We start from the raw sequence: 25,774 nt of genomic DNA, 5'->3' as shown, positions 1-25,774 counted from the left end.
CACAACACATATGCCAGCACACAACATAAAACTTCCTCACTTTGTTAGTTTGACAAGCACTGTTAAGTGTTAACAAAAGTCTCCATCTTGGAACAATAATGATAGAAAATCATTCATTTGCAGGAATACTGTAAAGGCAATCAAATTATCCGACATGAAATAAAAATAACAGGTAGATGTTCTTAACAAAAACCCTTTTAAAAGTATACATAATGCATTTCAGGGTAGAAAGTCCATTTTTTGGCTGTGTGTGTGTGTGTGTGTGTGTGTGTGTGTGTGTGTGTGTGTGTTACTCTAATAATTTTTTAAGATGCTAGTTTTTCCTTAAGAAGAGCCCGGACCTCATCCACAGCCAGGGAGTTAAAAAGCAACAAGACTTCAGTTGCTAATTCAAAGTAGGAGGAGTCCCCAGGGGCAAGTATGCACTGTGTCTGATTTCCAATAATGTGTGTTATTTGTTTGGAGAAGTTCAAGCACTTACTAAGCCATATTAAAACTGTGGCTATAAACCACCATGAAAGTATCACAGAACAGTGGCATGTACCAGATTCCTGTTCATTTGACTGTGAACTCCTCACCCCACAACATGTGCGTTAGATGTGCTGGAGTATCTTGGCACCACGTGGCAGGCTCAAATTTGCCATCTTGTCAAGAAGGAAAAATACAGTTTCGAATGACCTAACTACAGTGTTCCCAAGCAGCAGTATTTTCTTCCTTGGGAACTTGGAAAAATACCTTTTCAGCTATAAAGATCTAATTGTTTTTAATAAAGCAAATGCTTAAATATTTTTAAATGCCAATAACAAAAAAATTATAAAATACCAACAATTTTGAAAAAGAAAAGAAAAATCACACCACCAAAACAATTATTTACATTTAACATAGTTCCTGCTGAACTTTTTCCCTACTACTAACACGTTTTTAGAATTTTTACAGACTTAGAATCATTATGTTTATAAAATTTTCATTCTGCTTTTCATTTAACATTACATTATAAATACTTTGCAATGTTATTATTTAATATTCATAAAATTCGTTTTAATAAATGTATAATAGTTCATTGACTTATATTATAGTTTATATAACCATTTACCTGTTATTACACAGTTAAACTTGTTTTCAACTATTTCCTCTTATAAGCAATGTTGAAATAATAAATTTGTCCTCAGAAAACACTTCAGCTTCCTACCACACCAGCACCAACGAGAGAGAATCAGCGCAGTCTCCTGTCCATTTTATAAAGGTATCCGAGATACTAGGGTGACCAGACATAGCAGTACCCAAAATGTTCCCACTGGTATCTCTGACTCATATACAGCCTATCTGAGATGGACAGTTTGAGTTGAAGGATTTCACAGTCCTTTAAGCTCTGAGTTCTCCTTATTTTCTACCTTATCTCATCACCATCAAACGGATTAGAATGGCTCTTAGTATGTGGAATCAAACAGTCTTAACCTTTTACGTAATAATTATAAGAAGCAGAAGACCATCCAAAGACCATTATCATTAAAGTGGCAAGGGGATACTGGCTGAGGACTACCAGAAAGAAGGCCGTGGCTATTGGTAATAGCTTTATGGGGGAAAGTGCTAAGGAATAGCCCAATGCACAGAGATATTTCTGAAAAAAATATAAAACTAAAGGGTTTAAGTGATTAACTATACTCACACCCCAATACCACACTAATAATGCTGATTTCCAAGTACTCTATGTAGCTCAAATAACCAACATCTTAAAAGCATGTAAATAGGAAACATAATAAATTTCTCCGTAGGCAAAGAAATCATTAGCAAATCTGTAATTTCTGCTCTATCAGGAGAAAAAAAGAAAAAAGAAAAAAAAATCCTTGAATACTGGCTCTATCTATATAATTAATTTGAAGACAAATTTGGTTGATATCTTGAAGGCTCTGATGCCTCTGGTCCCTTGAGGACACCTGAAATTTCCTTAATTTGTTCCAGAGAAAACCGTAGGGATTGGGCTGATTTACAGAATCGTTAGCAGTAGATGAGAGAATTTCCACATGAGGTGTCAGCTAAGGGAACTTAGTTAGACTAGAAACAGGCAACTCACTTACTGGTATCCTTCCCATTTCCAAATAGAGGTTCCACTTTCTGGGCACATTACCACAGTTTACCTCTCCTACCGGGAATTGTACTGGCCACAATGACTAAACTTTATACACTAACAAAAAACACTGAGGAAGAACCTCACCGAGGAAATGGCATTTAAATGATGGCTCCATGAAACATATCCTAGTGCTCCTCGTGCATAGCTTAGAGGTGATGTAACCCAGTGGGACGAGAACAAGGGCTTTGGGGGCAGTTCACACCCCACGTCCATGACCTCCAGATGATTAATGTTAACACGTTAGTAAACCTCTCCATGCTTTAGTTTCCTCATCTGTAAAATGGGATAATAATACATTTGCAAATTTGTTACAAGGAATAAATGAGAATATGCACATATATGTATATGAGAATATATGCACACACATAGATATACATATATACAGATTCTCATTTATTATTTCCAACAAATTCATATATATACACACCTTTACAAACACGCACATATACACACACACACACACACACACACACACACACACACATATATATGTATGTATATGTATATATGGAGAGAGAGAGAATATGCATATGCTTAACACAGTACTTGGTACATGGTATGTACTCAAAAGATAGTAGCTACTATTAAATATTGAAAGACAGTTTTATATTGTGGAGAAAGCATGACCCAGTGTAAAAAAGACAGGATCTACCCACACTATTGATTCATTTTCTGATCTTGGGCAAGACCATTTTAGGCCTCGCTGTCAACATCTGTCAAATTAAAAAAATAATAACTACCCATATATCATAGAGGTTATTCTATAAACCAAATGAGATCATGAGAATATATAAAAGAATTCTCAATATTATCAAGTGACACACAAATGTAAGGCATATTTATAATTACAACTCTGTCACTTGGAAAAGCGTTCTTTTTTATTCAGGTTAACTTGAGAGAATATAAAAGGAGAAAGAGTAATTTAGAATTTTAACCCAAACGAATTTTGGGGCATAGTCTCAGAGTAACAGTTTATGACTTTTCAACAATTAAATGGTTACTTTTAATGATATATATATGATCCAAAAATGGTTTTCAATTGCCAGGTAGGAATTCACAACAAATAAACTCCACAAAAACTTATTGTGTACCATTTCAGTCAAGGTGCCCCGCTGGATTACAGAGGTAGAGACCACTAAACCGAGGTCTCTATCCACAGAGTCACTGTCTTACAGCTAGCCATCACTGTGGTGGGCATGATGGCATAACGGAACAGTCTGAAAGTCAAAGAAAGCTGTTTAAATCCTGACCCTGCTCCCTATTTGCTGTATCTCCTGCAAAGTACATAACTTCCCCGCGTTCGTGTTCTCATTACTAAAATGAGAACATTCTTATTTGATGATCATTCTTATCCAATTGAGGCATGTTTAGACTTCATTAATTGGGATGACACTTAACAGATGTAAAATATCAGAAACATAGTAGGTCCTTCTTAATTACCACCCTCCCCTTTCCTGACGTGAGCACACAAATGAATGACACATTCCACCCAACATAGGTGAGTGCCATAAACGAAGGGTCTCAAAGAAGAATGGTGTCACGTCTGGTCAGAAAAACTGGAGAAGGTTTCACACAAAGCGTAAGATTTGAAATGAGCCGTGAAAAAATGGGTAAGATTTCAATAAATGTAGTTAAAGGGCAGAAGCAGCTAAAGAAGACAAAAAGGCATAACTAAACACCAAGGGTGGAAAACAGTTGGGTATACGTGACAAAGAGCATTGCTTCAGTTTGGGAGGGCAAATAGAAAATGGAGAGATAAAGACAAAAAGGCAGTGTGGGGGTCACATTAGGAAAAGTCTCAGTGGTCACAGAGAAGGTTTTGTACTTATCGGGAGGCACTGTCTGTTTCTAAATAGCAGAATCATTTGGTTAGTACTGAGATAGCAGCAGTTCAAAAAATTAATTCAAGTGCTAAGAGCAATGTCCGTCTTAGGGGGGTTTTAGACAGGAAGAATTTCAGAAACTTCCATGTAGAAAATAACTTACCCTTAAAAATGACCCATCAATTAACTGCCGAGGAAGGAAGGCCAAGGACAGGTATCACTGTATTTTTAGACAAAGAAAGTTAAGGCAAACCAAGGTGGTTTAAGAGAGATCTTGCCCCGGGTCATATAAATTAACATTAATAGCAGACAGAGAAAACACATTCAGGGTTCCCTCCTTTGCTCCGGTTACTTGAGACAGCATTTCCCCTCTCGCAAGCATTTCTGAAAGATAATGACCAGGATAACAAGGATAAAAAAAACTACACTCTTATGCTGAGCATGCAAAATGGGTATTGTGCATGCAATTGTAAATCATACAGCCGAGCCTGAAAAAAAATACTTGTGAACTTAGTAACTCATCTGTTAACTCAAAGTGCACAGCAAAGTTTTAGAACGCTAACTGAAAAATCTTATTATGACAATCATTTCTGGTTGCCTCATGAAAATAGGCAGGCCACCTTAGTTACCAAACTTCAAGGGAAAAGAGTTGCAAGTTTCAATAATTTTTCCCTTGACTATCCACTATCTAATGGAGTGTAATCTAGGACACACACACACACACACACACACACACACGCACGCACGCACACACGCACGCACGCACACACATTGACCTATACTTTTTGCTATGTTGCTATTGTGGTGACAAAGCATCCCTGAGAACTACAAAACCTGAAGATTTCAAAATATAAGAAAACACGGGTCTTTGCCATTTTCTTTGCAGTTCTTTCCATATTATATAAAAATTCCCTATCATTCAATTTCCCTCTCCTTCCTCTCTCATCTTTCACTAATAATGCACAAGAGCAAATCTTAGAGCTACAGCTCTGTTTGGCTAATACATGTTCTTTAATTTAGACAAACATGAGTTTGATCCATAGTACTACTTGTACATGGCCTGGACATTAAAGTAAGTATGGTATTGACATGATAGCTATTGTATATATAGGAACCACTGTATTATACAACAAATATAAACAGTGACACTTATTGGGGTTTTGTTTTTATTTTGTAAGAAGAGAAAAAAAAAATAAACAAGGGAGATGAATATAGGGAAAGCTTGTCCAGGTGGCTTTGACTTTGAACTACTGCATTTTTTTTATGATACGTACTTCAAAATCTTACTCGAATAATTGTACAATGCTGGGGGAGACATAATGGCCAAAATGCTATTGGCCATCTTCCTTCTAAAATGAAACAAAATTTTCAAACAATCTTTCTTCAATAAAAGTGTTTTTCAATAAAATTAATTATTGAAGACAGAATAATCTTGAGATAGAGAATGATTCTAAATATCACCGTCCCCCATCCCTAGGATTATAAAAGCAGCAAATGTTTCATGACAGAAACAAATTTTTTTATAAACAAATAAACCAAAAGAAAAATTTAAAAGCTACACTGAGATAAGTAGAGTCAACTGGTGAGATCATATTGTATATAATATTTTGCAATCTGCTTTTCCAATTAAGATTTAATTAACGTATTTTAAATGAACATCAATCTACATTAATTTAATGAATGATTGATATTACATTATGTGAATATTGAATAATTTAACTAACGCATTTATTGCAGAACTTTTAATTTATTCCCAATTCTTCACTATACAAAAGACAATATACTGTGATGAACATACTTATATCTGAATTTTATAATACACCCATGATTATTTTGTTAAATTAGGTTTCTAAAAGTGAGGTTGTCGTGTAAAAGGTAAACAAATTTTAAGAGATTTCTGAGGCATATTAAAAAACTGACCACCAAAAAGACTTTTTGGCAAGTTTATAGGCAAAAATATCACACAATGTTAATATGTCCTATTATTAGAGTGTTACACATTTTGTTCATGTTATCATTGGTCTTTTATTTTTATTTTTCTCTGACTACCTAAATATAACTTTTGCAAATTTTTCCATCAAGTTCTTTGTCTTCTTATTAAATCTGAAACAATATGTTATGTTATATACTACAGATATTAACTTTTGGGAATATTTATTGTAATTATTTTTCTGGATAAGCTTACATTCTATTTTCTATATTAATTTCTTTTAGGTACTTTAGAAACATTCTATGTACCCAAATTATTAACATTTTCCTTAACAATTTCAATTTTTGGTGTCATCATTATGATAATGACTCACTTTAAGATTATAGAAATATTTGCTACTATTTCTATTGGTTTCCCCATCATTTCTTTTTAAAAGTTTAAACATGTATTTCATCTAGAATTCATTTTGATATGTGAGATAGTGACTTAACATTCTTTTTATCCATTGAGAAGATAGCAGTGGCAACAGCAATTGCTGAATGCCATCTTTATCACATACTAAATTCTTACATATACTTTGAACTATATATAGATTTTATATATTTATATTTATATTATATTTATATTTAATCTATTCATCTATTCCAGTGTGGGAATGATATTAATTAAACTATTTTTGGTTTATAATAATATTTCAATATTTGATAGGGAAAGACCACACTCATTATTTTTCTTTTTCATATTTGGGAAATATTATCCATTTTAATCTCCCAAAGAATTTTAAAATTATATTAAACTATCTACCACCAACAAATTCACTTGATATTCACTGTAATTAGATTAATTTTAGAAAACCTTTTTAAAATATAAAATATTCCTATCCTAAAACACTGTATGTATTTGTACATAATGAAGTCTCTTTTAAGTGACTCTGCAACATGTTCTTCACATTGATTCTATGTATTACTGGCTAATTGTACTCAGAGAAATCTTATATCTTATGGCCCCAAAATGAATAGGTATTTTTTTTAATATATTTTCTATGACAGTATTACTAATATAAGAAGCTGATTTGTTTTCTAAGTGGATCATCTAACCACCTAACCAACTAAGGTCTCATTGGTCCTAATTATTTTTCAGTTCATATTCTTGGATTATCCAATTATACAATAATTACCTATGAACAATGATAATATTATGGCTCCTTACAATATCTATAAATTATTTCTTTTGTATCTGATTCATTTGATAGAACTTGTAAAGTAGTTTTGAGAAGCATCTTCACTATACTTCTGATGTTAATGCTAATAAATAATTTTAGTGTTCTACTGTTAAATCTATGGTGGCTGCTGAATTTGATATAGATGCCTTTTATCATGTTATTGAAATGTTATATTGCTTAGATTTCAGTAAGTTTTTTTAAAAAAATCAGGAATGCAGGCTGGAAGTTATACAACACCTTTTAAGAATATATAAAGATGATCATACATGCTACCAGATTTTTAAATATCAAGCCATCCTTGCATTTCTAGAATAAATCCTACATAGTAGTGCTAAATTACTTTCTTAAAACACTGGAATGATTTGCTAAAACTTTATTTATTTGTTTAACCGTAACTGTGAGATGAGCTTGTAGTTTCCTCTTTTGTGCTACTTTGGTCTGGCTTTGGTATCAAGATGAAGTGAGATGAAATGACCTAATTTTCTGCAGGCTAACGCTCCCATTACGCACTAGGAAAGGCAGTAAAGAAAAACTTAGGGAAAACATATTTAAAGACACAGAAGACTGTGAAACAATGAGGACTAAAGGGAACAAAACTATAAAGAAGGCAGACCTTTAAAAGGTGAGCTGAGGTTCTGCAGCTCTCTCTGGAGGCATGTGCCAAACCCAGGCATTGGAACAGACTGCAAATCTGTTTAGGTCCAGAGAATAGCGAGTGGGGTGAAAAAAACAATCACTGAATTTTTGTTGCTTCCACGGGCTGAAGTGCCAAAACTAGAGATGTGAGGGCCAGTTTTCTCCGCAAGACACTTTCTGAAATCTAAAGCTACAGCTGAGAAAAATAAGGTCCTAAGCCAAAACCTTTGAAAAGCAAAGTAAGATTTCCCGCAGTCTTACAGTGTTTCAGAGAGAAAGACTCACTTGTGGGTGGATTCATGAAAATCTCAGGTGGAGCTGAAAGCTCTTGAGGGAGTGGTAAATCGACATTTACAGTCTCCAACCACTTTTTTTTTTTCCTGTTCTCAATTGTTGATCAGGGTAAGACTCCTTCTCAGGACATTTACTAAATTCTAAAATTGAAGAAGGCAGGAGGAGGCTGAAATGATAAGGTTTCTCTGAAAAGTGGAAATTTCCGTAGTCCTTTTGGTGCTGAAGAGAGAATGATGTGCCAGGTTCTCACTGAAAGCTCTGAAGAACTACCGTATATCCTATCAATGGGGCAAGTCAAAGGTACACTACAACTGCAACCAAGCTTGACCCAGACCAGTCTATTGATTTGATTAGGTGATGAGGCTCAAACCATGACCCACCCACCCATTCTACCTACTTAGTAAGGGAAAGAGTGAACCCGCTCTGGTTTCCATGATATCACATGGAACCTCTGTACATATTTTAAACATAATGTCTAATGTCAACCAAAAAACAGTAAGAAGAGATAGGACCGTATTACTGACAACCAAGAAAAAATCAGAAACAAATCCAGCACTATGTAGGTGAACACATTAGCATTAGTAAAGCAATGACTTTAAAATGACTGTAATTAATGGGGCTCAAGGAAATAGAGAAAAGATAGACAAATTAGATGAAAAGGTGGAGAATTTTGCCAGAGAATTTGAGGTTATAAAAAAAATGAAATGGACCTTCTAGGACCAATAGATACATGTCTGAAATTCTAACTCCTAAGTTTCTTTTCTACGTATTTCTACCAAGGTGTTCCTTATGTGTTTGCACAAATTACTCTGAAGTTAGAAGGGATATACATACACATAATATTAGGGAACAGTTTCAAAATAAACAAAACGCAAAAGTCAATGAAAAAATAAGAGAAGATGTCTTCAAATCTCTGTTAAGGGGTAAATAATTATAGTGTGACCTTTATATTCAGAAAAGCTTCCTGGCTGAAGCAGAAACAAACATCTTTCACCAAATGACAATAGAGTTTACGAAAACTTTCTTCTGTATGATGGGAAAATTAAAAGCTATTTCACTTACAGGAAGGTGTGTGAAGACAGCAAAGGTGCTACGTAGAAAAGCAATGAGGTCTACTAGGTAGTCACTAGCTTTGTTGCCCAAATCTCCTGTCATCCAGTCATAGTCAGCCAGCTGGAGAAACTGGTCTATCTTCTGATTTAAGTTGGTATAAATCTCTTCTTCAGCAGCATGTCTGGCATCCTGTAAAATAATAAAATTTTAAAAATCATTCAGACTTCCAATATAAGCAAAACAGAAATTTCTGCGTGGAGGCATCTCACACATATCAACTAAGTACCAGAATTGGGAACATTAAGTAATATCATAGTCTCCATGAATTTTCCTTTTTCCAAAAGCACAGTAGAGTCTTTTTTATTTTGTGTCTGCAAGATGAGCTATTATTTTGCTTCACCAAATACAGAAACTGGCACTGTCCTCAGCTTTCTGCATCCTTTTTGGCTTTCTTATCTCTGTTCAAAGCTATGCTCACCCTCAAGATTCTATGCCCTTTCATCTCTCCTGGGACTCCAAGAACCTCCCTTCCTGTGATACCACCCTCTCTATATCCCCTAGTCTCTTCACTTCGCTTCTGACGATCCAACTTAACGCTTGTTCCCACAGTTACTATCCTACCTTTCTAGTTTCTTTGTCATCTAGCTTCTTGAAAGATTGGTACATTCCTAAAATGTGCTCTAAGTAACATCAGTCCTGAAAAAAAATGTGTCATGACTTTTCTGACAACCCAATATTATTAACTAAGGTCCATAGTTTGAATTAGGGTTTACTCTGTATTGTACAGTTCTATGGGTACAAATGAATGTGTAATGTCATACATTCTCGATATAGTCACGATCTAGTATCATACAGAATAGCTTCCCTGCCCTAAAAATCCACTTTGCTCTATCTAGTCTTCCCTCCCTAGTTCTTCCCCCGAATCCAGGCAAGCACTGATCTTTTCACTTCCCGCATAACTTTGCCTTCTGCAGAGTGTGACTGTTGGAGTCACACAGTATGTAGCTCTTCAGATTGGCTTCTTTTACTGAGCAATGTGAATTTAAGCTTCCTCTATGTCTTTTCTTGGCTTGACAGTTCATTCCTTTTCATCACTGAATAATATTCCATTGTCTGGATGTATCACAGTTTTTCCATTCACCTACAGAAGGACATCTTTGTGGCGTCCAAATTTGGGCTACTATGAATAAAGCTGCTCTAAACATTTATGTGTAAGTTGTTGTTTTTAACTCATTTGGGTAATACCAAAGAATGTAACTGGTGGATTGCATGGTAATACTGTTTAGACTTGTAAGACAATGACAAACTGCCTTCCCAAATAGCACAACCATTTTGCATCAGCACGAGCCATGAATGAGTTGCAGTTGCTCTGGCATTTGGTGATGTCAGTCACTGTAATAGTTGTGTAGTGGTATCTCGTTTTCATTTAAATTCCCTCTCCGTTCTATGATGAGGTATCTATTCAGATCTTTTGCCCATTTTGAAATTGGGTTGTTCATTTATGTGTTGTTGAGTTTTATCAGTTCTTTGTATATTCTAGATGTGTCCTTTATTAGATATGCATTTTTACAAACATTTTCTCCCCGTCTGCAGCTTGTCTTTTCATTCTCTTAACAGGTCTTTTCCAGGGCAGAAGTTTTTCATTTTAGTGAAGTCCAACTTAATATTACCTTTAATGGATCATGTTTTTGGTGTTTTAACTAAAATGTCATAGCCAAATGAAAGGTCCCCAAGATTCTCCCTTATGCTATTTAGGAGTTTTATAGTTTCGGGTTTACATGTAAGTCTATGGTCCACATTGAGTTAACTTTTGTGAAAGTGTCTAGATTCATTTTTTTTCCGTTGCATGTAGATGTCCAGTTGTACCAACACCACTTACTGAAGATTTTCTTTTCTCCATTAAATTAACCTTACTCCTTGTCAACAATCAGTTTACTTCATTTGTGTGGGTCTATTTCTGGGCTCTCTTTTCTGTTCCCTTGATCTGCTCATCTATTCTTTGGCCAATACCACACTCTCTTGATTACTGTAGCTTTATAGTAAGTCTTGAAGAAGGGTAAATCCTCCAATATTCTTTTCCTTCAATACTGTGCTGGCTTTTCTGGCTGTTTTTCCTCTCCATACAAACTTTAGACTCAGTTTGTCGATAATAAGCAGAATGATTTGCTGAGATTTGGACCGGGATTATATTAAAGCTATAGATCAAATTGGGAAGAACAGATATCTTGATAAAATATTGAGTGTTCCTATCCATAAATATGGAACATATCTCCATTTATTTAGATCTTTCTTCTCTGATTTCTTTTCATCAGAGTTTTATAGGTTTCCTCACATAGACCTTGTTTATGTTGTTAGTTACTCGTATATCTACCTCTCTCTTTTTTATGTTAATGTAAATGATACTGCGTTTTTAATTGCAAATTCCAGCTGCTCATTACTGGTATAAGAAAGCAAATGACTTTCCTATATTAATCTTGTATCCCAAACGTTGCTATATTTACTTATTACTTCTGATAGTTTTTTGTTAATTCTTTCATGTTTTCTACTTAGACGATCATGTCATCTGCAACCAAAGTCAGTTTTATTTCCACCTTTGCAATTGTAAGTCTTTTATTCCTTGTCTTATTAGATGTTGACTAGAAATAGCAGATAGGGTATCCTTTCCTTTTTTCCTGATTTTAGCAGGAAAGTTTCTAGTTTCTCACCATCGAGTGATGTTAGCTATTAAAACTTTTGTAGATGTTCTTTATCAAGTTTAGGATGTTCCCTCTCTATTTTAGTTTGCTGAGAGGTTTTACCATGAATAGGTATTGGACTCTGTCAAATGCTTTTCTGCATCTATTGATATGATTGTATGATTTTTCTTCTTCAGCCCGTTGATGTGATGGATTATATTAACTGATTTTTGAATACTGAGTGAGATTTGCAGACCTGGAATAAATCCCATTTGGTCATAGTGTACAAATGACCCTCAAACAGTGCAAGTCCACTTATACCCACATTTTTTTTTGATAAATACTAGAAATGTATTTTCTCTTATGATTTTAATAACGTTTTCTATTTTCTAGCTTTACTGTAAGAATACAGTATATAATACATATGCGGGAACGGATTCAATGGAATTGTAATAGATAAGCATGATATCGGGGGTGGGAGGGCAGTGGATGGGGGGAGGGGGGTTGTTACTTTGTGAGGGTGAAAAGGGTAACTATTGCATTGTTCTGTACACCTGAAACTAACAATAAAAAATAAATAAATAAATAAATAAATAAAAGAAGCTACAAAAAAAAATACACATAACATACAAAATACGTGTTAATTGTCTCTGTGTTATCAGTTAAGATTTCTGGTCAACAGCAGGCTATTAGTAGTTAAGTTTTTGGTGAATCAAAAGTTATACATGGATTTTCAACCATGAAGAGTCTCAACACCCATAACCCTCAAGTTGTTTGAGAGTCAAATGCATATTCCTCTGATGCATGTTGGATCCAATTGGCTAATATTGTGTTGAGTATTTTTGCATCTGTGTGTGTTCATGAGAGATACTGGTCTGTAGTTTTCCTTTCTTTAATGTTTGGATAATAGTGGGTAATCCTGGCCTCATACAATGAGTTAGAAAGTATTCCCTCTACTTCTGTTTTTTGGAAAACATTGTAGGGAAGTGGTGTAATTTCTTCCTTAAATATTTGAAATTTTTTTCAGCTTTATTAGGGTATTATTGACAAAATTGTAAGGTATTTAAAATGTAGAATGGAATGATTAGATATAGGTATACACTGTAACAGGGTACCCCATAGCAAGTTAATTAACACATCCATCACCCCACATGGTTCACTATCAAACTGTGGGTGTAGAGTTGTTCACAATATCCTTTATTACTCTTTTGTGTCCATGGAATCAGTAGTGATAGCTCCTCTTTCATTTATGATATTAGATTGTGTCTTCTCTCTTTCATTCTTAGTCTGAACCAAGGTTTATTAATTTGGTTTCAATAATTTTCGCTCTTAATTATGTTTTCATTGATTTCTGCTCTAATTTTTATTTCTTCTTTTTCTGATTACTTTGGATTTAATTTGCTCTACTTATGCTAGTATCCTAAGGTAGAAGCTTACTGATTTTAGAAATTTATTCTTCTCTAATATATGCAATTAGTGCCATACATTTCCCTCTAAGCACTGCTTTCACTGACACAAATTTTGATGTTATATTTTATTTTCATTTAATTGAAAATACTTTGTAATTTCTCTTGAGACTTTTTCTTTGACTCATGTTATTTTGAAGTGTGTTGGTTAATCTCCAAATATTTTGGGAATTTCCTGCTATCTTTCTATTTCGTTCCACAGGTTAATTATGTCTGAGAGCAAGTGTGTATCAGTTCTATTCTTGAAAATTTGTTAAGGTGTGTATTATTACCCAGAACATGGTCTGTCTTGGTGAATGTTCTTATGAGTTTGAGAAGAATGCGTATTTGCTGTTGTTGGATGAAGTATTCTATAAACGTCAATTTGATCCAGTTGATTGATGGTACCATTTAGTTCAACTACATCCTTAGGGATTTTCTGCCTCCTGGATTTGTTAGAAGGGCTTACCAAGAGATTTTAGCAGGAAGAGATGTTGACATAACTTCCTTTTTAGTATCTTTCTAAATACTCATATATTATTTTCTCACTTGATCTATTAGTGAATTTTAAACAATTTTCAAACATTAATCATCCTTGCTTTCTTACCTTTACTTTTATCCCTACTTTCTATATATATGGATTTTGTTTGATATTTTATTATTTATTATTTTTACACCAATATTTACCTTTAACTATTCAGGTTACTTTTTTGCGGTTTCTGTTTTCTAAATCATTGTTATGTTGACTTAGCAAAAGTAAACTGAGATACTTTCCTTTTTTTCTCTGTGTCTGGAATAGTTTAAATTCTACAACAATTTTTGTTTCATAAAGGTCTAACTGAATTCACTGGTGAACTCATGTGGATTTGCCCAATTTTAAGAAGTTTTTAATAACTTTTTACTTCTTTCATAGTTATAAGTCAGTTTTCTTTATCTTCTTAAATCAATTTTAATCACAAATCTTCCTATGGACCCTGAAATTTATTAGCACAGAGTTAAACAAAGTATTCTAGGTATTTTATTTCCTCTGATTATAAAGTTCAAGTAATTGTGATTTATGTATTCTTTCCTTTCTTCTTTCTTTTCTTTTTCCCATCTTTTTTCCCTTCCTTCCTTTTTATTAGGCAAGGTAAAATGATTCTTTTTAAAAATGCAACACACCCTTGCTCAAAGTCTCTCATACTGACTATGCCTAGTTATAGCTTATTCTTTCATCTTGCGCATGTAGTTGCCCCTCCTAAAAATATCTCTTACTCTCTCCTCATCCTTTCTCCATTTGAACGCCTCCTGCTGGTCCCAAGACCCATTTCAACTTCTGTCTTTTCTGGGAAGTCCTCCTTGAAGGTCTCCAAGCTAAGTACTACTTATCCTCTGTGGAATTCCCCTCTTCTGTCAATGTTGATTGCCCTTGAAGCTCAATCCTCACACCTTTTGTCTATCTATATTCAATTCCCCCAAAATATCCAGCCCATGGCATTAAATACAATCTTGATACTGATGAATTCTAAATTTGTATCTCCAGCTAGAACTTTGCCCTATTTAATATCACAATGCAGATGACTACTAAATATCTCAAGCTTAATATGCCAGAAATGGAGCTCTTGATTCTCCTGCTACTCCCCAAATCCATTATTTTCGGTGCCTCACCTCAGTTAATAGCACCACTATTCACCCAGTTTGCTTAGTTCAAAAATATTGGAATTATCCTGGACTCTCCTCTTTCTCTTACAACCCCATACCCAATCGAGCAGTAAAACTTGCCAGTTCTTCCTCCAAAAATATTTCTTACCACTGCCACCCCTACCACTGTAGTCCAAGCAACCATTATCTCTTACCTACACTACTGTAATAACCTCCAAATTGGACTCTCTTTTTTCACTCTTACTAACCTATAATACATTTATTTTCCACACGGCAACCAGTGCTACCCAATAATATATAAATTGTTTATCACCATCACTCCCAATCCTAATGGCCTCACATTTCATTTCAGAATAAAATCCAGAGTATTTACTGTGACCTACAAGGTCAGAAATGATCTGACTCCTATCTTATCTCTTACCACTCCTACTACCACTGACAGATACATCACTGCCAGACTGACCCTTCGCTATTCCTTGAACACACCAATACTTACTATTATAATGTTCCCTGTGACCAAAATGCTTATCTATCAGAAATGCAAATGATTCCATTTGTCATTTCATCCAGGTCATTTCTTTTCCTTCCTAGTTCTTAGCACTACTTGACATTAAATTACATTTTTGTTTGTGTATCATCTATCAGTCACACTAGACTATAATAAGCTCCGTAAGGTCAGGAGACTTGTGTTTTTAGTTCATATCTATAAATTGCCTGGTATGTAGCAGATGCTTTATAAAAACTTGTAGAATCAGGGCCGGCCGAGTGGCTCAGTTGGTTAAGAGCTCACTCAAGAGTTTGAGCTCTGAGCAACAGCAGTTCGAGTCCAGCCCGAGCTGAGCAGCTGCTGAGCTGCCAACAAGTAGCAGGATGGCTCAGCTAAAAAAACAAACAAACAAACAAAAACTTGTAGAATCGATGAGGGATGTAATGTATATATTGTATTATTCTAGTTCTTTTCACATAGTGCTTTATAGAACTTACAGTACCTGTCATTCCTGTAGATTATAAACTGTAAGTCCAAGGACCAAGTATTTTTTCGCTTTCTAGCCAGGAATCCCATATTGTTGCATAGTTGGTACACAAATATTTGTGATGGAGAAATTAACAAATACCTTCATGCTATTTTGTAGGGGAGTGAGGAAATTCCTATGAACAGGGAAAGGGAGGAATGCCTGCTTGATTATGACACATATGGCAACAAAAAGGAACTCTGCAAGAAAAATACCTTGCAGACCTTCTGATTCTTTTTGCCCCTTTTCAGCATAAAGGTTTCCATCTGTGAGGGAAAGTTTTCTGGAAACAGTAGCTTAGGAAAATACACAACATGTAGCTATTATAATTGCCATGTTTATACTGAGTTCTGGGTTAGCTGGTCTGAAACAGTCCCGGTAAAAATAAACTTCCAATGTGTTTTAAGTAATCAGTGTTTCCAATAAGCACTGTGGACATGACCTTTAGTGGTCTCCAGAACCTCTCCTCCACTAAGTATTTAACTGGCTGCTCAACCCCTATGGCTTCCTGTCTGCCTTTAATTTTCCCTCAGCAATTTTAAAGCTAAAGCAACAACAAAACATACAAGCCATCCTCTGGGAGGGTATCTGACCATAATTTGAAAAGTCCTTGAAATAAGAAAATTGAGATGGGTTAGGGGAAGAGTAGCAGAACATATTACATATTCCCCTTTTATGATACGCAACTATAAATGAACTTCAGGTTCTAACTTCCTACCTCCTCATTCTCGGCTGAACACTCAACTCTAGTCCCACCCACATTTTCTTTCCTGGAAGAATTTTGGCTTCCACAGTAAGTCAAGTGGAAATATTTTTTTGACAAAAGCTTTACCCAGGCTTCACAATAATGCTAATATTTAAGAGTAATTATAATTTTTGTAAAACTGCCTCAGGTCATCCTGAAGTTCTTAAAGCTCTTGTTAATATTTACATACTCATTCTTGGGGCTGCTTTATTAATAAGTCTTCTCACTAAAACAGTAACAATATTAATATAGTAAGACATTATTCAAAAGTTTATAAGTGATGATACACATATAATATGATGTATAATACATTTTGTTTTAAGTAATTGTATAGGGAATTTGAAACAAATAATCCATGGTCACACCTTGAATGTGTAACTCATCGAGCAGCTGACCTAATCATATAAATACATAAAGAATATTTTGTGGCTGATCATTTAGTTTTTTTCAGCTTTATTGAGCTACTATTGAAAATAAAATTATAAGTTTTTTAAAATGTGCATTGTGGTAATTTGATATATGTATATATTGTGAAAGAATTCCCACCATCTAGTTATTAAACACATTTATCACCTCACATATTTGTCCTGTTTTTTTAAGTGGAACATTTACATTCTATTCTCTTAGCAAATTTCAATTATACAATACAGTATTATTAACTACAGTCACCATGTTTTACATTAGATACTCAGACTTTACTCATCTTATAACTGAAAGTTTGTACCTTTTTACCAGCTTCTATTTCTCTCATGCCCTACTTCCTGGCAACAACTTTTCTACTCTCTGTTTCTTTGAGTTTGACTTTTATTAAAGGTTCCACATATAAGTGCTACTATGCAGTGTTTGTCATTCTCTGACTGGCTCATTTTACTTGGCATAATGTCCTCAGGGTTCATCTGTGTTGTCACAAATGGCAGGATTTCCTTATTTTTTATGGCTAAATAATATTCCATTGTATACACATACTACATCTTCTTTATCTAGTCATCTGTTGACGGACAGGTTATTTCCATATCTTGACTACCGTAAATAATGCTGCAGTGAACGTGTTAGTATATGGATATCTCTCCAGGATAACGATTTTGATTCCTTTGGATATACATCCACATGTGAGATTGTAGGATCATATGATAGTTCTATTTTTCATTTCTTGAGGAATTTCCATACTGTTTTCCACAGTGGCTGTACCAGTTTACACTCTGACCAACAGTGTATAAGGGTTTTCTCCACATCCTTGCCAGCATTTGTTATCTCTTGTCGTTTTGATGATGACCATTCTAACGGGTGTGAGGTGATACCTCCTTGTGGCTTTCATTTGCATTTTCTTGATGATTAATGATGTTGAACAGCTTTTTCATTTGCCTGTTGGCAATTTCTATGACTTCTTTGGGAAAATGCATATTCGGTTCCTCGGCCCATTTTTTAATCAGATTACTTGGTTTTGTGCTATTGAGTTTTAGGAGCTCTTTATTTTGGATATTAACCATTTATCAGATATATGATTTGTAAATATTTTATCCCATTCCATCAGTTGCTTTTTCATTTTGTTAACAGTTTCCTTTGTTGTGCAGAAGCTTTTTAGCATGATGAAATCCCGCTTGCTTATTTTTCCTTTTGTTGTTTTGCTTTTGGTGTCAAATCCAAAATATCACTGTCAAGGCCAATGTAAAGGAGTTTACCCACTATGTGTTCTTCTAGGAGTTTAATGTTTCAGTCTTACATTCAAGTCTCTAATCCATTTTGAGTTGATTTTCATGTATGTTACAAGACAGTGGTCCAGTTTCATTGTTTTGCATGTAGCTGTTTTGTTTTCCCAACACTTTTTATTAAAGAGGCTATCCCTTCCCCATTTTATATTCTTGGTTCCTTTTGTAAATTAACTGATCACATATGCATGGATTTATTTCTGGGCTCTCTATTTTGTTCCAATCATCTATGTATCTGTTTTTATGGCGGAACCATAATGTTTAGATTACTATAGCTTTGTAATATATTTGAAATCAGGAAGCAGGATGCCTCCAGCTTTGTTCTTTCTCAAAATTGCTTTGGTTATTCAGGGTCTTTCTAATTCTTTTTCTTATAACAGGTCATTCGAACAATTTTTCTCTCTCATAAAATGTAATAAGCAGTATGACTCAAATTTGATTTCTTCTCTTAAATCTACTCTCAAGAGAAGGTACCAATAATAGAGAAACAGGATAAAAGTATAGGAAAAAGTAGACACCAGTGGATATAAATCATGACATCGACTCTATAACTTTACACCTAATTAACATAAACAAATAAATTTCAAAAAGGCAACATAGATTTGTTTCAAAACTAAAATAATCAAGTAATAACAACAGTAACAAAAACCCAAAGCATACATGTTGGCTTTTGTGTCAGAATCGACCATTTTAGTGTTTAAGATGTTGTCCCGTTACTTTTTCAGCTCAATACTTATTGAAGGCTCATATGGCAACATAAAGGAGTTTCTTAAGGCTCCTTGAAACTAAGGCATTTACTCTCCAGAAACTCATCTACCATCAGTTCTTCTTTTGATCCACAAGGGTGTCATTTTCCCCATTTGATTTAGCCCTGGGTCAAAACTAGTGCTGTGGCCTTGTGAAATAATTATAAAATTGCTAACTACAATAGCTAGGGACAGAAATTCCTCACTTAAAAGTAACGTTAAAAAAAATTAGACACAGGACACAGAAAAGAGAGAACAGTTATTAATAATTTAAAATGTTTAACTGATGTTCATTTCAGCTATAACCACCATTATCTAGACCACACTTAAGAACTCCTAACTGTGATGGGGACCAACGTGAGGAAATAGCCATTTTCATGTACAAAATATAAGGAAGATTTAGTGAACACAGTTGTAGACTTTTTTAAGCTTAAACACCCCAAAATTAGCACTAGTATTTGTGTTTCTAAGGAATTCACAAGCACCTATTCTCAAGAGCATTTCTGAATCATACTACGATGCAACCTGGAAGACACAAAGCCATGTTAGGTAGAACGCCCAGACGATGCATACAGAAGCAGTTTTACAATACTGTAGGGCCTTCTCACCTTAAAGGTTGTGGTGCCATAGAGCTTGGTGGTATGGACGGTCTCTGGAAGCACATTAGTGATATTGGTGATGAATTCTTCCAAGTACTTACAGGATTTCTCCAGGTGTGTTGTGTTGATAATTATCTGGACAAGCTAGAAAATGGCAAGCACATGTAAGAGTCAGTTGACTAATTCACTGCAGGACAAATGGCCCAATATGAATCTGCTGGTATAAAAAAAAACAAACTCATGATGGCAGAGGCCATCTATATTCTACAAAGGGTATTTTTGAAAGCATGGGCTGAGGTATTGTTTCATCTAAGAAGTTTTCCCTGACTTTCCAAAATATCTTATAATTCTCCCTACTTTCGGAGCTTTTATCATTCTATTTTCAACATGCTTTCTTCTGTTTAAAAAAGACTAGACTAAGAACAAAAACTGCTAGTGTTTAGCATAGTGCCTGGCATTAAATAATTGCCAAGTAAATTAGATAAATAAACTCACGCTAAAAGAATAAGAATAATTGAAATGGCAAGAAGTTTAAAATTAGGCACAATGAACGGAGAGGTGTTGGAATAGACTGCAGTATACTAACAAGTTCTATTAGTCTATGAAATAAAAAACTTGGGCACTGAAGTCAGAGAAACCAGGGGATTAACTATTTACAAATTATTGATCTTGAGAACATTTCTTAATTTCTCTAAGCCTATTTCTTTATCTGTAAAATGCTAGTAATATCTGACTCACAGAGTTATTGTGAGGATTAAATATTCTTTTGTTAATACTATTTCTCTTTTCTTACAGAAAAGACCCTTAAAGAAGACAGTGCTGGTAAGATAAAAGACATCTATAAATTACTTTGAAGGGAGAAAGAGGAATAATAACCATTCTTATCTGTATAAAATTAAAGTTTGTAAAGCATTTCACAATTGTTTTTCTTACAATGTCTGCCCAGCAATCTGGAGAAGTAAATTAAGTGGGAATAATTATTACTTCCATTTTACTGTAACAGAAACAAACATAAAATGATTTTCTCTAGATCACATAACCTAAATGGAACTAGGACTCAAATCCAGGTATCTACCTTCAATTATGAACTCATCTAAATGACTTCTGTTAGTGCCTTTTATCATAGCAAAAGATGGCAGCCCTGGAGTGCTACATGTTTAAGCACAGCAGGCTGAAACAGATTCTGGGTCTGCCATCAACTAGAGCCCTCCAGGCTTTGATTCTACTCGATGTGAAAAACAAAATTTTTAAAAAGTGGTATCTACTATTTATTTCAACTATGAAAACTGCTCCCATTCCCCAGAGTCTAAAAGAAAAATACAAAGAAAACATGGAATGGAAACTGTTTTTGTCTCTCTTCTCTACATCTCTAACTTTTCATTTTCATGAGAATAAGTTCAGGTGGTAGGGTTGTGGCAGGTGGGGGAGTACTGGTGTATGAGGCTATGGATGAATGTAGGGTCTTCTTTTAGTCTAGGGAGATAGTGTTGGGGGAGAGCGGACAGATGACACAAAGGGGAAATTAGAACTAAAGGCGAAGGGAGGTTTTATACATTTTTACAGTCTACTAATATTTCAAAACAATGCTTAAAAGTTGGAATTATACGTCAATAGAAGTCAAGTATTATACTGTGGAATATTACATGAAAATATTAATAGGACTAAAATCAGAAAGTACATTCTTACTTCCTCAACAGCACCCAGCACAGGGCTAAAGCGTACAATTCCTTCTTAAAATACGAGTATACATGTAAACTCATAATGACAATGCTTTAGTCATAAAGAGGATTAAAGGAAATGGTACCTTCTACTCCCCTAAGGATCAGCCAGGAGATCTGAGGAAAACAGCTGCTTTGAAACATGATGACAAAGAGCAAAGACCCAGCCAGAGTTGCAGTTTCAACAAAGATGAAAAGTCAAGGCAACATTGGGACTAGATCTCCGTATTATTCCCCACAACTCATCAGACAAGTTCATATTCATCACTAGGCCCTTTCCATCTCCAGTTTGAATTTGGAGGCTTTGAGTTTGGACACTGATATTATCTCCTATAAAATTACCCCAAACATGAGCCTTTTAGCTTTAGAGTGCTCGAGGAAAAAACACCCACCAAAAACAAGCAATTCATCATGCTCTTCTTTTCAACATGTTTCTCCCTCAGAGGAGGAATAAAATCATTAAAATAATTTTTAATTGTCTAAATTAAATCACTTTTTCCTGAGTGGGATGGTGACTATTGGCATGGCTGTCTTGATGTGGAAGTCAGAAAAGTAAGAGAGTTAATTTGAAGAACTGAAGAATTTCTATTTTAAAACCAGCATTACCTATAGGGAACACATTCTATCTATCAAAAGAAATCCTAATAATAAGGAGGAATCGTGTCATGTTATCGAAATAAAAAACTGTGGCAGTCAAAGAGAAAATTGTCCTGTTTTGCAGGATATTGGCAGTTAAAACAAAAAAAAAAAGGAGGCGGCTTCAATGGGTACAGTAGTAATTTCCCATGACTTTTTAAAGATCTGTCAACACAAAAGATCACCATGAATTACATCAATTGGCTGTCAGTCACTTTTGAAATGTTTCATTGCTGAGCATAGAATAGACTATTAAAACACTCCAGGATTACAGTAGATACCATGTCATTTTCAAAGGGAATATTGTCTGTTAATGAGGTCTAAGTGATCTCTACTTCTGAATGACAGCTAACCAACATCCCTACAAGGGCATTTACAAATGTGAAGCCAGTTGCTTTGGGGGTAATTTTGAAGTAAGGATGAAATGAAGCAATTTCGGATATCAACTTCCATCAGAGTTTGAGGTCTTTTGATATTTTTAACCCCTACTTCCCACTCTCTTACAAAAATATATCACTGCAGCAATCGAAACTGTCCTTAACATTGTTTCAAGGACATGGAACTAAGAACAGATTAGATATTGGTTATGTCTTAGATAAAGTTCTTGGAGAACTGGCCAAAAAAAGAAGCCACTAGAAAGCAAACAATCAACTCTCACAATTCAATGACAGAGGTCACTTGGGTTAAAAACCATTAAGCAGCAAAACATTTTTCCGTCTCTCCCTCCTAGTATCACAGAGAATCTAATGAGTGAGTCACAGTAGGCTGCGCAAGTCGCTCCTCTCACCTGCTGAAACACCCAGCGGAGCCTGAACCATGACGACAGACAAATGTTGGTATTCTTGACAAACTCCAGGAAAGAAAAATGTCTTCATCATCTTTAATAGTTCAAAATTAAGCCCTAAACTCCGAGAAGTTTCCATTCCCAACTATAAACTACTTCTGGGGTATACACATTTACTTATATATTAGAATTGATATTATCTTGCTTCCCAAAGCAGAGTTCAGTACACTGAATCTCCAAAGAACTAACCCAAAGTCAGTAAATGACAAGTCACACTCCTCCCCACACCACCAATGCTTCTCAACTGTTAGACTGGCAAGAGATAAGGAACTAAATAGCAGCAGTGGTTCTCATACACAAAAATAAGGTATCCCTAGAACTTCGAGGAATTTTCATCTGCATTTTGCCCCTGCAAGGGTACAAAAAGGTTGTCAACTATTGATTTTATACCATCTCCAAGACCAATATCTAAAATACTTGGAACAACTAGTTCCAAATGCAAAGATCTAGTACAGAGCTTATATTTGACAAAACTTACGTATGAAATATTTTAACACAGTATTAGCAACATCATTGCTGTCAACAACAGCAGATGGAGACAAATGGTATGCGGGAGACAAATAACATAGAATATAGCCATATGGTTATCAATTTAAATTATGTTAAAAACAAGGGTAAATGCAAAGCATTGGCCATTTATTCAGGTTCTCTGGGACACTATTATAACCATAAAAATACAAATATTCAATATGGTATCACTAATAGGAAGTCAGAATTTCTCTAACTTGACCCTAAAGAACCTACTTACCTACTTTTTTTTTTCCTTTCTTCTCTCTTTCATCAATTAAGAACTACATGCCAAGGAATTGAGATACAGCTGTACAAAATTATACATAAAACAAAGTCCCTAACCTCATGGACATTATAGTAAACACGCACACATATAAACACACAATGTAATGTCACATGGTAATAAGCACTGGGAATAGAAGTGAGAATACGGAGTTACGTGGTAATGAGCTGTTTTAAGATGGTCAAGGAAGGCCTCCTTAAGGAAATGACATTTGAATAGTGACTTAAATAAAGTGAAGGTTTACTATGTCTATCATCTGCAATAAATAAGTTCTTTTAATCCAATTTATATCTTAAACCTTTCTATCAATACATTCTTCACAAATAAGTAGGGTGTTCTTTGATTCATCTTAAAACTTTCTTTCAAACTTAACTAATTCTCTGAAATTAATAAACTAGTGGTTCAAATATACGGTGATGGAAAGAGAACTGACTCTGGGTGGTGAACACACAATGTGATGTATAGATGATGCATTACAGAATTGTACACCTGAAACCTATGTAACTTTACTAACCATTGTCGCCACAATAAACTTTAATTTAAAAAAATAAAAATAAAAAAATAAACTAATGGTTTATTTCCTTTCTCTCCACGATACTGATGTTTTTAAAATTAGTGTAGTGAAAGAGCAGAGATTCAGAACAAAAGAAATAATATTTTAAAACTGATTTCAAATCTTATTTTTAAAAGAAAATGCATTTCAAAACTAGTCTCAAATCTTATTTCCAAACTACTTACTGGTTGTGTGGCCTGTGGCAAAGTTATTATCTTTCATCATCTTAAAATTGAGGTAATAACATCAATGTCATACCAAAGAAATAATAAATATGTTATAATTAAATATAAATAATAAAGTATCAGGAATGATATATACCAAATTCTTGAGAGCTATTATTGATATGGACTTAGTCATTATAGCTCCAGCTAAATATGGCTTAAGAAAATATACAACTGTGCTTGCTAGTCTCACTTTCATTCATATCCACTAGCCAAAATGGGCATTTAATGCTGCAAAATCATCACATAATCAAGCAAAAACCATTTCTCTTTTCCACATACCCAGAGGTCCCTTCTCTCTCCTTCAACCCCAACATTTGCTCTTGATCTCTACTTTCAGCTGAAGACTTTTCTTTCACTGGGAAAACTGAGCATTTGGAGCCCACCACCAACATATTTACCCAATCACCACCATCTGCATCCATAGACTCTGATTTTCATCTGTTACCAGAGGTGACCTTCACTCTGCCTAAAGCCAATCCCTTTAATTGTACATTAGATTCTACTTAGGCACATAACTCTAGAGGCTTCCCCATTTCTCATTTATCAATTTTTTGCTTTCTACTGCCTCATTCTCATCAGAAATAACATGCTGTTGCTGCTCCTATTAAAAAAAAAACCAAAATAAAACATTTGTTTAACCCACTTCCCCTACTGGCTACCCCCTTATTTCGTTGCTTACCTCTGTCACAAAATTTTCTGAAAGCGTTGTCTTATACTTGTTGTCTCCAATTCCTCTCTTCCATACTTTAAATTTTTTAATTTAAATAAATATTTCATTTTAGGATAGTTTTATATTTACAAAATAGTTGCAAAGTGTTCCCAAATACTCCACACCCAGTTCCCCTACTGTTACATCTTACGTTACTATGGTACATTTGCCACAACTAAGGCATCAACATTGGTACATTATTATTCACTGAACAACACATCTGATTTAGATTTCACTCGTTTTTCCCTAATGCCCTTGACCTTTTTCAGGATCCCATCTGAGATCCCCCATTACAAGTAGTTGTTATGTCTCCTTAGCTCCTTTGGTCTGTGACAGCTTCTCAGACTTCCCTTGTTTTTGATGACCCTGACAGTACTGGTCAGGTGTTTTGTAGAATGTCCTTCAGTCTGGGTTTGTTTAATGTTTTTCTCATGGTTAGGATGAGATGGTGGGCTTTGGAAGGAAGACCACAGAGGTGAAGTACCTTCTTATCACATCATATCAAAGGTACACACTATCAGGGCCAGCCGAGTGGCTCAGTTGGTTAAGAGCTCGCTCAAGAATTTGAGCTCTGAGCAACAGCGGTTCGAGTCCAGCCCGAGCTGAGCAGCCGCTGAGCTGCCAACAGGTAGCAGGAT

The 25,774-nt window shown here is 34.9% G+C and overlaps 1 protein-coding gene across 2 annotated transcripts in view; it reads right to left on the bottom strand.

The window, feature by feature from the left end:
* EXOC6B (exocyst complex component 6B) overlaps positions 1-25,774 on the bottom strand; it is a 629,444-nt gene that overhangs the window by 238,095 nt on the left and 365,575 nt on the right. For both annotated transcript variants that reach the window (XM_019647639.1, XM_019647640.1), the window contains exons 17-18: positions 19,666-19,800; positions 9,096-9,275 (exon numbers count right to left, since the gene is read on the bottom strand). In XM_019647639.1, the coding sequence (XP_019503184.1) occupies positions 9,096-9,275; positions 19,666-19,800 (315 nt within the window). The remainder of the gene's footprint in view (positions 1-9,095; positions 9,276-19,665; positions 19,801-25,774) is intronic.

The sequence above is a fragment of the Hipposideros armiger genome, unplaced genomic scaffold (assembly GCF_001890085.2).
Source record: "Hipposideros armiger isolate ML-2016 unplaced genomic scaffold, ASM189008v1 scaffold_114, whole genome shotgun sequence".
Lineage (NCBI taxonomy): Eukaryota > Metazoa > Chordata > Mammalia > Chiroptera > Hipposideridae > Hipposideros > Hipposideros armiger.
Note: the sequence above shows the minus strand (reverse complement) of the source record. Positions and strands in the feature narration are given on the sequence as shown.